General features: G+C 45.5%; 1 protein-coding gene across 4 annotated transcripts in view; it reads left to right on the top strand.

Moving 5' to 3' along the window:
* The window catches only part of LOC109890683 (glycogen synthase kinase-3 beta), a 54,870-nt gene that overhangs the window by 16,840 nt on the left and 23,672 nt on the right, over window positions 1-14,358 (top strand). For all 4 annotated transcript variants that reach the window (XM_020482655.2, XM_031824520.1, XM_031824521.1 and 1 more), the window contains exon 2: window positions 12,221-12,414. In XM_020482655.2, coding sequence (XP_020338244.1) covers window positions 12,221-12,414 — 194 coding nt within the window. The remainder of the gene's footprint in view (window positions 1-12,220; window positions 12,415-14,358) is intronic.

Here is a 14,358-nt window from a genome sequence, read left to right as displayed (position 1 = left end):
TGTAACAAGCTGTCATATCTGTTCCGCCCACTAGGGACGTTTTCCTTTATGATGTAATTTGTAATCAAGTTATGATTTAATTATGTGTATGTGTAATTCTGTGTGATTAGTTAGGTATTTAGTAAATAAATAATTAAACCCAATTTTGTTTTGCTGATTTCAAGTTGTTAGCCAGGGTTCGTGCAGATAACCAAGAATTTACAACTTTCAGATGAGACTGAATTAAGATGACGAATAATATTGACTGCTATTGATGTAAAATATTACTAGGTCTTTAAGAGTTTATTCGGAAGATAACAGCTATATAAATATTATTTCGTGGTGCCCTAACTCTCTAGTTAATTACATTTACATGATTAGCTCAATCAGGTAATATTAATTACGGATAAATTATTTGATAGAATAGCATGTCATATCACTTAATCCGGCATAGCCAAAGACACGACAGCTCTATCTGGTCAATTGTTTCCATGCTTTCTGTGGGGCTGACCCTCCATAACCCACATCCTAGCCCTGACTTTATTTCACCTTTATTTAACTAGGTAGGCTAGTTGAGAACGAGTTCTCATTTGCAACTGCGACCTGGCCAAGATAAAGCATAGCAATTCGACACATACAACACAGAGTTACACATGGAATAAACAAAACACACAGTCAATAATACAGTAGAACAAAAGAAAACAAGAAGTCTATATACAGTGAGTGCAAATGAGGTAAGATAAGGTAGTTAAGGCAATAAATAGGCCATGGTGGCGAAGTAATTGCAATATAGCAATGAAACACTCGAATGGTAGATGTGCAGAAGATGAATGTGCAAGTAGAGCTACTGGGGTGCAAAGGTACTAGGGTGCAAAATAAATTATGTCTGGGGAGGTAGATAGATGGGCTGTTTACAGATGGGCTATGTGCAGTGATATGTGAGCTGCTCTGACAGCTGGTGCTTAAAGCTAGTGAGGGAGATATGAGTCTCCAGCTTCAGAGATTTTTGCAGTTCGTTCCAGTCATTGGCAGCAGAGAACTGGAAGGAAAGACGACCAAAGGAGGAATTGGCTTTGGGGTGACCAGTGAGATATACCTGCTGGAGCACGTGCTACGAGTGGGTGCTGCTATGGTGACCAGTGAGCTGAGGTAAGGCGGGGCTTTACCTAGCATAGACTTGTAGATAACCTGTAGCCAGTGGGTTTGGCGACGAGTATGAAGCAAGGGCCAACCAACGAGAGCAGACAGTTCGCAATGGTGGGTAGTATATGGGGCTTTGGTGACAAAACGGATGGCACTGTGATAGACTGCATCCAGTTTGTTGAGTAGAGTGTTGGAGGCTATTTTATAGATGACATCACCGAAGTCTAGGATCGGTAGGATGGTCAGTTTTACGAGGGTATGTTTGGCAGCATGAGTGAAGGATGCTTTGTTGCAATATAGGAAGCCAATTCTAAATTTAATTTTGTATTGGAGATGCTTAATGTGAGTCTGGAAGGAGAGTTTACAGTCAAACCAGACACCTAGGTATTTGTGTCCACATATTCTAATTAAGAACCATCCAGAGTAGTGATGCTGGATGGGCGAGCAGGTGCGGGCAGTGATCGGTTGAATAGCATGCATTTAGTTTTACTTGAGCTTTAAGAGCAGTTGGAGGCCCCGGATGGAGAGTTGAATTGCATTGAAGCTCGTCTGGAGGTTAGTTAACAGAGGGGCCAGATGTATTCAGAATTGTGTTGTCTGTGTAGAGTTGTACCAGAGAATCCCCAGCAGCAAGAGCAACATCATTGATGTATACAGAGAAGAGAGACTGCCAGAGGTCCAGACAACAGGCCCTCCGATTTGACACACTGAACTCTATCCGAGAAGTAGTTGGTAAAACAGGCGAGGCAATCATTTGAGAAACCAAGGCTGTCGAGTCTACCAATAAGAATGTGGGGATTGACAGAGTCGAATGCCTTGGCCAGGTCAATGAATACGGCTGCACAGTAATATCTCTTATCGATGGCGGTTATGATGTCGTTTAGGACCTTGAGCACGACTGAGGTGCACCCATGACCAGCTCTGAAACCAGATTGCATAGCGGAGAAGGTACGGTGGGATTCGAAATGGTCTGTAATCTGTTTTTTAACTTGGCTTTCGAAGACCTTAGAAAGACAGGGTAGGATAGATATAGGTCTGTAGCAGTTTAGGTCTAGAGTGTCACCCCCTTTCAAGAGGGGGATGACCGCGGCAGCTTTCCAATCTTTGGGAATCTGACGATACGAAAGAGAGGTTGAACAGGCTAGTAATAGGGGTTGCAACAATTTTGGCAGATCATTTTAGAAAGAGAGGGTCCAGATTGTCTAGCCCGGCTGATTTGTTGGGGTTTAGATTTTGAAGCTCTTTCAGAACATCAGCTATCTGGATTTGGGTAAAGGAGAAATGGTGGGGGCTTTGGCGAGTTGCTGTGGAGGGTGCTGGGCAGTTGACCGGGGTAGGGGCAGCCAGGTGGAAAGCATGGCCAGCCGTAGAGAAATTTTTATTTTTATTTTTATTTCACCTTTATTTAACCAGGTAGGCTAGTTGAGAACAAGTTCTCATTTGCAACTGCGACCTGGCCAAGATAAAGCATAGCAGTGTGAGCATACAACAAAGAGTTACACATGGAGTAAACAATTAACAAGTCAATAACACAGTAGAAAACAAAGGGGGGGTCTATATACAATGTGTGCAAAAGGCATGAGGAGGTAGGCAAATAATTACAATTTTGCAGATTAACACTGGAGTGATAAATGATCAGATGGTCATGTACAGGTAGAGATATTGGTGTGCAGAAGAGCAGAAAAGTAAATAAATAAAAACAGTATGGGGATGAGGTAGGTGAAAAGGGTGGGCTATTTACCAATAGACTATGTACAGCTGCAGCGATCGGTTAGCTGCTCAGATAGCTGATGTTTGAAGTTGGTGAGGGAGATAAAGGTCTCCAACTTCAGCGATTTTTGCAATTCGTTCCAGTCACAGGCAGCAGAGTACTGGAACGAAAGGCGGCCAAATGAGGTGTTGGCTTTAGGGATGATCAGTGAGATACACCTGCTGGAGCGCGTGCTACGGATGGGTGTTGCCATCGTGACCAGTGAGCTGAGATAAGGCGGAGCTTTACCTAGCATAGACTTGTAGATGACCTGGAGCCAGTGGGTCTGGCGACGAATATGTAGCGAGGGCCAGCCGACTAGAGCATACAAGTCGCAGTGGTGGGTGGTATAAGGTGCTTTAGTGACAAAACGGATGGCACTGTGATAGACTGCATCCAGTTTGCTGAGTAGAGTGTTGGAAGCCATTTTGTAGATGACATCGCCGAAGTCGAGGATCGGTAGGATAGTCAGTTTTACTAGGGTAAGCTTGGCGGCTTGAGTGAAGGAGGCTTTGTTGCGGAATAGAAAGCCGACTCTTGATTTGATTTTCGATTGGAGATGTTTGATATGAGTCTGGAAGGAGAGTTTGCAGTCTAGCCAGACACCTAGGTACTTATAGACGTCCACATATTCTAGGTCGGAACCATCCAGGGTGGTGATGCTAGTCGGGCATGCAGGTGCAGGCAGCGACCGGTTGAAAAGCATGCATTTGGTTTTACTAGCGTTTAAGAGCAGTTGGAGGCCACGGAAGGAGTGTTGTATGGCATTGAAGCTTGTTTGGAGGTTAGATAGCACAGTGTCCAAAGACGGGCCGAAAGTATATAGAATGGTGTCGTCTGCGTAGAGGTGGATCAGGGAATCGCCCGCAGCAAGAGCAACATCATTGATATACACAGAGAAAAGAGTCGGCCCGAGAATTGAACCCTGTGGCACCCCCATAGAGACTGCCAGAGGACCGGACAGCATGCCCTCCGATTTGACACACTGAACTCTGTCTGCAAAGTAATTGGTGAACCAGGCAAGGCAGTCATCCGAAAAACCGAGGCTACTGAGTCTGCCGATAAGAATATGGTGATTGACAGAGTCGAAAGCCTTGGCAAGGTCGATGAAGACGGCTGCACAGTACTGTCTTTTATCGATGGCGGTTATGATATCGTTTAGTACCTTGAGTGTGGCTGAGGTGCACCCATGACCGGCTCGGAAACCAGATTGCACAGCGGAGAAGGTACGGTGGGATTCGAGATGGTCAGTGACCTGTTTGTTGACTTGGCTTTCGAAGACCTTAGATAGGCAGGGCAGGATGGATATAGGTCTGTAACAGTTTGGGTCCAGGGTGTCTCCCCCTTTGAAGAGGGGGATGACTGCGGCAGCTTTCCAATCCTTGGGGATCTCAGACGAGATGAAAGAGGGGTTGAACAGGCTGGTAATAGGGGTTGCGACAATGGTGGCAGATAGTTTCAGAAATAGAGGGTCCAGATTGTCAAGCCCAGCTGATTTGTACGGGTCCAGGTTTTGCAGCTCTTTCAGAACATCTGCTATCTGGATTTGGGTAAAGGAGAACCTGGAGAGGCTTGGGCGAGGAGCTGCGGGGGGGGCGGAGCTGTTGGCCGAGGTTGAAGTAGCCAGGCGGAAGGCATGGCCAGCCGTTGAGAAATGCTTATTGAAGTTTTCGATAATCATGGATTTATCAGTGGTGACCGTGTTACCTAGCCTCAGTGCAGTGGGCAGCTGGGAGGAGGTGCTCTTGTTCTCCATGGACTTCAATGCTTATTGAAATTCTCAATTATAGTGGATTTATCGGTGGTGTCAGTGTTTCCTAGCCTCAGAGCAATGGGCAGCTGGGAGGAGGTGCTCTTATTCTCCATGGACTTTACAGTGTCCCAGAACCTTTTTGAGTTAGTACTACAGGATGCAAATATCTGTTTGAAAAAGCCAGCCTTAGCTTTCCTAACTGCCTGTGTATATTTGTTTCTAACTTCCCTGAAAAGTTGCATATCACGGGGGCTATTCGATGCTAATGCAAAACGCCACAGGATGTTTTTGTGCTGGTCAAGGGCAGACGGGTCTGGAGTAAAAAAAGGACGATATCTATTCCTAGTTTATTTTTTATTTTTTATGGGGCATGCTTATTTAAGATGGTGAGGAAGGCACTTTTAAAGAATAGCCAGGCACCATCTACTGACGGGATGAGGTCAATATCATTCCATGATACCCTGGCCAGGTCAATTAGAAAGGCCTGCTCGCAGAAGTGTTTTAGGGAGCGTTTGACAGTGATGAGGGGTGGTCGTTTGGTCGCAGACCCCCTACGGATGCAGGCAATGAGGCAGTGATCGCTGAGATCTTGATTGAAAACAGCAGAGATGTATTTGGAGGGCGAGTTAGTTAGGATGCCATCTTTGAGGGTGCCCGTGTTTACGGATTTGTGTGAGATTGAGGACATCAAGCTTGGATTGTAGGATGGCCGGGGTGTTAACCATGTCCCAATTTAGGTCACCTAGTAGCACGAGCTCAGAAGATAGATGGGGGGCAATCAATTCACATATGGTATCGAGGGCACAGCTGGGGACAGAGGGAGGTATATAAGCAAGCGGCAACAGTGAGAGACTTGTTTCTGGAAAGGTGAATTTCTAGAAGTAGAAGCTCGAATTGTTTGGGTACAGACTGGGATAGTAGGACAGAACTCTGCATGCTATCTTTGCAGTAGATTGCAACACCGCCCCCTTTGGCAGTTCTATCTTGGTGGAAGATTTTATAGTTAGTGATGGAGATGTCATGATTTTTGGTGGCTTTCCTTAGCTAGGATTCAGACACGACTAAGACGTCAGAGTGTGCTAAAGCAGTGAGTAAAACACAAACGGTGTTTCCTCCGACACATTGGTGCGGCTGGCTTCCGGGTTGGATGCGCGCTGTGTTAAGAAGCAGTGCGGCTAGGTTGGGTTGTGTATCGGAGGACGCATGACTTTCAACCTTCGTCTCTCCCGAGCCCGTACAGGAGTTGTAGCAATGAGACAAGATAGTAGCTACTACAACAATTGGACACCACGAAATTGGGGAGAAAAAGGGGTAAAAAATAAACAATAACAAAAAAAGAGCAGGGCTAGAGGCTCTACAGTGAAATAAGACCGTAATCACTAACCAGGACAGTAATGGACGAGGCATATTGATATTAGAGGCATGCGTAGCCAAGTCCAGTGTGTGGTTGGGCTGACTGGGAACACGGCGATTCAGACAGTTAGCAGGCCGGGGCTAAACAAGCTAGCAGTTAGCACACCGGGGCTGGCAAGCTAGCAGTTAGCAGACCGGGTTAGCAAGCAAGCAGTTAGCAGACCGGGATAGCAAGCAAGCAGTTAGCAGGGGCTAGCAGTTAGCATACCAGGGCAGGCAAGCTAGCAGTTAGCAGGTCGGGGCTAGCAAGTTAGCCTAAGTCTGTTTTTGCCTCTTCGTGCGGTGACGTCGATAGACCCGTCGTGGAGTTAGTAGGGTTGCCCAAGTAGCTCTAGGTAGGTAGCAGGCCTAGCAGGTTAGCAGAATGGGCCTTCAGCGGGCGTCGCTCCTGAGGGGCCTGTAGGAATCCTTGGGCAGATTGTTGTAGAGGATCGGTGGGGTTCCGTGCCCCGGCGGGGTCCGGATATTGTAGCCCAGGAGTGGGCTTCGGTGGTAGCACAGGAGCCCTGGCCGGGCTAGCTTCAGGCTAATTGGTGCTTGCTCCGGGATGGAAACGCTAACCAGGAGTGGTCTCCCGGTATTGCGGTTAGCTAGTTGCGACGATCCAGATGAAAATGTTCAGAGTTTGCGGTAGGAATCCGGGGATATGGAGAGAAATGGGGCCGTTATGCTCTGGTTTGAGTCACGTCGGTCGAACTGGCGAGAGCCTTCCGAGCTAAAGGTTAGCTGATGACCGCTAGCAATGGTTTGATAGCTGGTAGGTAGTTAGCTGGCTAGCTTCAGTTGAGGGATTCCCGATCCGAAGTAAATAGAAATACTTCAGAAAAAAGCAGATCCACGCCATATTGGGTGAGGCGGGTTGCAGGAGAGTATTTAGAAGTTGAGGTTGAAAATATAAATTTAAAAAAGATTTATACAAGGGACACGACAGGAAAAAAGACTGCTACGCCATCTTGGAAGAGAGACTTAAATCCTTCCTCATACTGGGGGTAATTTCCTAGAAGGAAATGGGAAGCTGTCAGTGTTAGGGGACGTCCCCCCTCCTGCTATGCTAAGGCCAGTTAGTCAGTCCCCTGTAGGAATGAAGGGAGGGTTGGGCTGTCAGTAGACCATTGAACTAATGCATCCGGTCATGTGATCTGTAGGCTAGCCTAAGCTGTGTTCGAATACTCATACTAACTGTACTATTTGATGTGAATTGAGTATATTGTATGCTTATATAGTATGCTTGGTATAGATATAGTTAGTATGCCAAAAGTGACATACTGCACAGTAGTCAAGTGATGGCATGGTGGTGATGACTGACTGGCTAAAGTGGATGGATAGACTGTCAGGGGCATGTCCATAGAATATAATTACTCGACGGGATAAAGACCCATCGGACCAGGGCAATTTGACTCTACACTCTGGCCCACCCATCGTAGAACATGACCTAAATAGGAATGTCTGTTCAAGTAATTGTATTTCTACATGGTAGGAATCCAATTGGCTAGTCTATCAGACCCAATTTCTTCATGCAGTGCTAAGCTGGGAGAGAGCAGCCAATGGATAGATTGACTAGAAGATTATTGCACTGCGGCCAAGGGCGTGATGCAGCGGTCAGGGTAGGGATTTTCATTAAGGGCCTTTTGCTCTAATGTGCTTTGCTCTGTCTCTCCTTTCAGACCCAGGGATGAGAACGGGGAGGTGTTCAAGGATTTATCACAGGGAGAGATATTGAGGCCTACTCCCTGGTGTCGGGTTTCTCTTGACATTTTGAGGATAAACAATGGTCACTCACGGTAGACACTGTCAAACGCATTAGGATAATGAAAAGGCTTGTCCAATCTGTAATCTCTGATTGTCACGATTTTTAACGTCAGTGATCCCCATTTATAATCGACATTGTACAATTCCATCCCCTGCAGTAGTGACATGGTGTCAGGCTTCCGGTTGGGTGCTTGTTCTCTCTGTGTTCAGAGGAGGAGGGGATGCCTAATTTGGCAGAACTCTCTTCTCTGTCCCTCCCTTCTCCATCAGGCTTTGGCAGCTCTGACATTTTGCTCCACTTTCCTGCTACTCAGCAGAGAATGGGAGGAAGTGTGTGACCTGGAGTGGTCTGACCCCCAAGATCAAATTCCCATATTCTACCACATTACGAGCTCAGTGGGTTCCTATAGAGATGCAGTGTGTTCAGACAGGATTGGCACATTGATAATGTATATTTAACATTTTGTTTGACTAGTATTTCCTCTATGCCTTGACTTCTGACCCAGACGGTAGCAACGCTGGAGAGAGTGCAGAGTTCAGTGCTGGATCCCCCGACGTAGCTGTGTTGGACCTGTTGTGAAATTCTGCTGCTGCACTGTCTCATCCCTGTCTCATCCCTAGTATCAGAGGTCAGGTGACCCTGTCACTGTTAGAGGGGCATTAGGGCACTGTGTGTGCGCACCATAGAGATATGTAAGTGCTGGTTGTAAAACAGATTGCAGGGTGCTAAGAGGTCAGTGCTACACCAACACTCCTACAAGGTATAATCACTAGTATATAGGCCTAGAGCTAGGTCTTTAAAGTATGGAGTGGCCATTTTTTAAAGTGAATGGAAAAAAGAATTCCCCTCTATTTTAACAAACCACCAAGCCAACTCGCCTACGTTCCTTACATGATCTGAGATGAAAAATTATCTCTAGTAAATTGGTAAGACTGGCTGTCAGACCAAGGTCATGTTCATTAGGACTCGCAACTGGAATGCCTTAAAACATTTAGCCAAGGAAAGCAATTAGGCTTTTTTTCTTATTGAACACGTCCAGATAGTCCCTCCTTGTTCCAGAGTGTTTTCTGTTTATTCCGTTTGGTGTCTAATGGATACCCAGGCCTAATATTTTCCAAACAAGTAATGGATTTTAAACTTCTCCGCGTGTCATCCTTGCAAACAGTGGCGTAGAAAGGCTCAATAATAATAATGGATCTTTTCCATTCCTCATGTTGCTAATTCCTATGCAGGGGGGACTCTGTGAAGTCACTCATGGACAGAGCTCCAGCTGTTTATGTGAGATCTGTTTTTTCCTTTATTATGTTTGAAGATCAAACTCCTTCAGCATATCGTTCATTTTACGGAGTACTTCGCCACGTGTCTTTCATTCTCTTCATGACAATTGGAATGTTGCATGACTACTGATGGGGCATGCTGGTGGAGTTTGCTAGCAGTACTAGGCTGTATAATGTCGTTTTTGGCTTGTCAATTTCCAAAAACAGCATTGTGGTAGACTTCATCATGATGCACTTCTTAGTTCTTTGAAGAGTAGTTTGTACTTTTGTGATTGACAGGTTTGTGCACTGCTATTGATAAAGCTTATAGTCAATCAATCAAATGTATTTATAAAGCCCTTTTTACATCAGCCAACGTCACAAAGTGCTATTCAGAAACCCAGCCTAAACGGCAAGCAATGCAGATGTAGAAGCACGGTGACTAGGAAAAACTCCCTAGAAAGGCAGGAACCAAGCTCTGATGGGTGGCCAGTCCTCTTCTGGCTGTGCCGTGTTGAGATTGTAACAGTACATGGCCAAGATGTTTCAACCTTTCATAGATGACCAGCAAGGTCTAATAATAATCATAATCATCATCAGTGGTTGTAGAGGGTGCAACAGGTCAGCGACTCGGGATTAAATGTCAGTTGGCTTTTCATAGCCGAGCATTCAGAGGTCGAGACGGCAGGTGCGGTAGAAAGAGCTTGTCGAAAACAGCACGTCCGGGACCTGGTAGCAAGTCCGGTGAACAGTTCAGGGTTACATAGCAACAGGCAGAATACTGGAGCAGCAGCACGGTGGACTGGGGACAGCAAGGAGTCATCAGGCCAGGTAGTCTTGAGGCATGGTCCCAGGGTTCAGGTTCTCTGTGAGGGAGAGCGAGAGAATTAGAGGTAGCATACTTAAATTCACACAGGACACCGGATAAGACAGGAGAAATACTCCAGACATAAGACTGACCCTAGCCTCCCGACACACAAACTATTGCAGCATAAGTACTGGAGGCTGAGACATGAGGGGTCGGGAGACACTGTGGCCCCTTCTGACGATACCCCTGGACAGGGCCAACCAGGCAGTATATAACCCCACCCACTTTGCACAGCCCCCATACCACTAGAGGGATATCTTCAAACCATCAAGTTACTACCCTGAGACGAGGCTGAGTATAGCCCATGAAGATCCCCCCCCCCCACCCACCCTGGCACGAACCTGGGGGGGGGTGCTAAACCCGGACAGGGAGATGACGTTAGTGACTCAACCCACTCAAGTGATGCACCCCTCCTAGGGACGGGATGGAAGAGCACCAGTAGCCAGAATCCTGGTGGAGAGAGGGGAGTCGGCCAGGCAGAGACAGCAAGGGTGGTTCGTTGCTCCAGTTCCTTTCAGTTCACCTCCACACCCCTGGGCCAGACTACACTCAATCATAGGACCTACTGAAGAGATGAGTTTTCAATAAAGACTCTCACATGGATAGGCAGACCATTTCATAAAAATGGAGCTCTATAGGAGAAAGCCCTGCCTCCAGCTGTTTGCTTAGAAATTCGAAGGACAATAAGGAGGCCTGTGTTTTGTGACCTTAGCGTAAGTGTAGGTATGTATGGCAGCACCAAATCGGAGAGATGGGTAGGAGCAAGTCCATGTAATGCTTTGTAGGTTCGCAGTAAAACCTTGAAATCAGCCCTAGCCTTTTTTTATTTAATTGAACCTTTATTTAACTAGGCAAGTCTGTTTTAAGAACATTCTTATTTGCAATGACGCCCTACCAAAAGACAGAAGGCCTCCTTCGGGAACAGGGGCCTGGGATTTAAAAATAAATATAATATAAATATAGGACAAAACACTCATCACTACAGGAGAGACACTACATAAAGAGCCAGGAAGTCAGTGTAGAAAGGCTAGCACTGGAGTAATATGATACAATTCTTTAGCCCTAGTCAAGATTCTAGCAGCCGTGTTTAGCACTAATTGAAGTTTATTTAGTGCTTTATCCGGGTATCCGGAAAGTAGAGCATTGCAGCAGTCTAATCTAGAAGTGACAAAAGCAACTTTTCTGCATCATTTTTGGACAAAGTTTCAGATTTTTGCAATGTTATGAAGATGGGGGGTAAAAGCTGTCCTTGAAATAGTCTTGATATGTTCGTCAAAAGAGAGATCAGGGTCCAGAGTAACGCTGAGGTCCTTCAGTTTTATTTGAGACGACTGTACAACCATCAAGATTAATTGTTAGATCCAACAGAAGATCTTTGTTTCTTGGGACCTAGAACTAGCATCTCTGTTTTGTCCAAGTTTAAAAGTTTAAAAAGATCCGCCGTCCACTTCCTTATGGCTGAAACACAGGCTTCCAGGGAGGGCAATTTTGGGGCTTCACCATGTTTCATTGAAATGTACAGCTGTGTATCATCCGCATAGCAGTGAAAGTTAACGTTATGTTTCCCGAATGACATCACCAGGAGGTAAAATATATAGTGAAAACAATAGTGGTCCTAAAACAGTGCAATCTAGGATTGCTTGGTGCTCTTTGGGTTTGTGTTGAGGTCCATGGCCAGGTGTCAGCCATAAACGGTAGGTTAGAAGAGCCTGTCAGATCTGCAAACAACGAAGGGATAGGTAAATGGCGATTTGGGACCGGCTGTTAGTGTTTGTCTTGGTCTGTCAACTCACACCTCCATTTTCGTGTTGTCAAAAGTTGCGATGGCGAAGTGCAGGTGTTGAATTGGAGCTGTTATGTGGGGAAACATTTGCTGCCTGCAGCGTTGCTTCAAAATAGGAACCGTACTACAAAAGTGCTTAGCTGTTTGCAGTGCACCCTCCCCTATCGGAGACTAAAACTACATCCTCATTTCACCACAACCTTTACGCCTACACCCTTTATCCTTCCTTCTACTGTACTTTCAGGCTGTCGTCATTACAGTGTCTGCCAGAGTCTTAACATGGGTAGCCCTGCTCCTAGGAAATTACTCATTGCTAAAAAAGTGGGTTAGTACAGCTTCCTATTTCTGTCTGGCTTACGTCTCTTCATTCTGAGCCTACATCTAGAGATGCAGTGATGAGAGAGGATGAGACATGTTACAGGAGCTTCTTGGTGTAAAGATTGTGTGTGGCTGAATGAGTTGTCCTATACTGTATCTCTTGTGTGACATTGATTATTCTCTTTTCTTTCTCTCCCTCTCTCTCAGGAGACAAAGATGGCAGTAAGGTGACCACGGTGGTAGCGACCCCAGGCCAGGGCCCCGACCGGCCGCAGGAGGTCAGCTATACAGACACTAAGGTCATCGGCAACGGCTCTTTCGGCGTGGTCTACCAGGCTAAACTGTGTGACTCCGGGGAGCTAATAGCCATCAAGAAGGTTCTGCAGGACAAGAGGTTCAAGGTGAAGACCATTTCACTGCAGAGACGACTACATCGGATAGTTTATTTTTAGAACTTCTTGTTGCACTGTGCGTTTTTGAGTAATGAAAGTTTAGTATGACGTCACTGAAACTAGATCCCTGACTGGAGACTCAAATTTTAATAAGCAATTCTTAAGGAATAGTGTTGATTTTCTTCCCCCAAAAAGTGTTTTCTACACTACAGTTTAAGTCGGAAGTTTACACACACCTTAGCAAAATAGATTTAAACTCAGTTTTTCACAATTCCTGACATTTCATCCTAGTAAAAATTCCCTGTCTTAGGTCAGTTAGGATCACCACTTTATTTTAAGAATGTGGAATGTCAGAATAATAGTAGTGATTTATTTCAGCTTTTATTTCCTTCATCACATTCCCAGTGGGTCAGAAGTTTACATACACTCAATTAGTATTTGGTAGCATTGCCTTTAAATTGTTTAACTTGGGTCAAACGTTTTGGGTAGCCTTCCACAAGCTTCCCACAATAAGTTGGGTGAATTTTGACCCCTTCCTGCTGACAGAGCTGGTGTAACTGAGTCAGGTTTGTAGGCCTCTTTGCTCGCACATGCTTTTTCAGTTCTGCCCACACATTTCCCATAGAATTGAGGTCAGGGCTTTGTGATGGCCACTCCAATACCTTGTGATGGCCACTCCAATATATTTGTTGTCCTTAAGCCATTTTGCCACAACTTTGGAAGTATGCTTGGGGTAATTGTCCATTGGAAGACCCATTTGCGACCAAGCTTAAACTTCCTGACTGATGTCTTGAGATGTTGCTTCAATATATCCACAGAATATTCCTACCTCATGATCCCATCTATTTTGTAAAGTGCACCAGTTCCTCCTGCAGCAAAGCACTCCCACGACATGATGCTGCCACCCCCGTGCTTCACGTTTGGGACAGTGTTCTTCGGCTTGCAAGCATTCAAAGGATGTCAATTAGCCTATCAGAGCTTCTAAAGCCATGACATTTTATGGAATTTTCCAAGCTGTTTAAAGGCACAGTCAACTTAGTGTATGTAAACTTCTGACCCGCTGGAATTGTGATACAGTGAAATAATCTGTCTGTAAATAGTTGTTGCAAAAATGATGAAGTAGATTTCCTAACCGACTTGCCAAAACTATAGTTTGTTAACAAGAGATTGGTTGAAAAACAAGTTTTAATGACTCCAACTTAAGTGTATTTAAACTTCCGACTTCAACTGTATGTTTTACTTTTATCCGTAGCTTATGTGAGCTCACATTAAATGGTCTCGCATGTCTACTGTCATTCGACTGAAAATACTTTAGGAGGTTAGTCAGGTCGCTTAGCGCTGTGAGACTGCTCTCTTGTGATCGTCTAGCACTGCCTGCCGTACCACACTGATGGGCGTTTGGTTCATCATCTTGGCACTCGGCCTGAGCATGAGTTCTGAAAGTGATGCCATGTCTTGTGAGAACACGCCCCTTCCTGTTGGAGCTGAAATGGAGTCTCGTCCCTCCCTATTCCATCTTTAGCCCAAGCATTGAGTTGTTCTTCATAACTCCTATTGTCGCACCCTAAAGGAAACTCAACCCATGGATTTCCTCAGTCATCATAAATGGACTGTATGTAGCCTACATTATGACTGCCGTAACTGTGTTAAACAAGTGTTGCAATGGCTGCTCTGTGCCAGTGTTTGAAATGGCTGATAATGTGTGTCTGTGGGTAATTTGCTGCCTGTTCAGATTTCACTGACATGATTTGACCCCCATTCAGTTATGGCTGTCACTGATCTATGACGGATGTAGCTGGCCTAAATTTACCATGTGTGGGCTTGTAATTTAAAACAGTGACAGGGTGCCAAACTCAGTCTAGAAATGCTCAGATTCTTATCTTGTCTTAGCTGTTTCCCAAACCTCTCCTTGAGTACCCCTTGCCATTCCACTTGTTTGATCTAATCTAATAC

The sequence above is a fragment of the Oncorhynchus kisutch genome, linkage group LG5 (assembly GCF_002021735.2).
Source record: "Oncorhynchus kisutch isolate 150728-3 linkage group LG5, Okis_V2, whole genome shotgun sequence".
NCBI classification, from domain to species: domain Eukaryota; kingdom Metazoa; phylum Chordata; class Actinopteri; order Salmoniformes; family Salmonidae; genus Oncorhynchus; species Oncorhynchus kisutch.
This window is presented reverse-complemented; position numbering and strand designations above follow the sequence as displayed.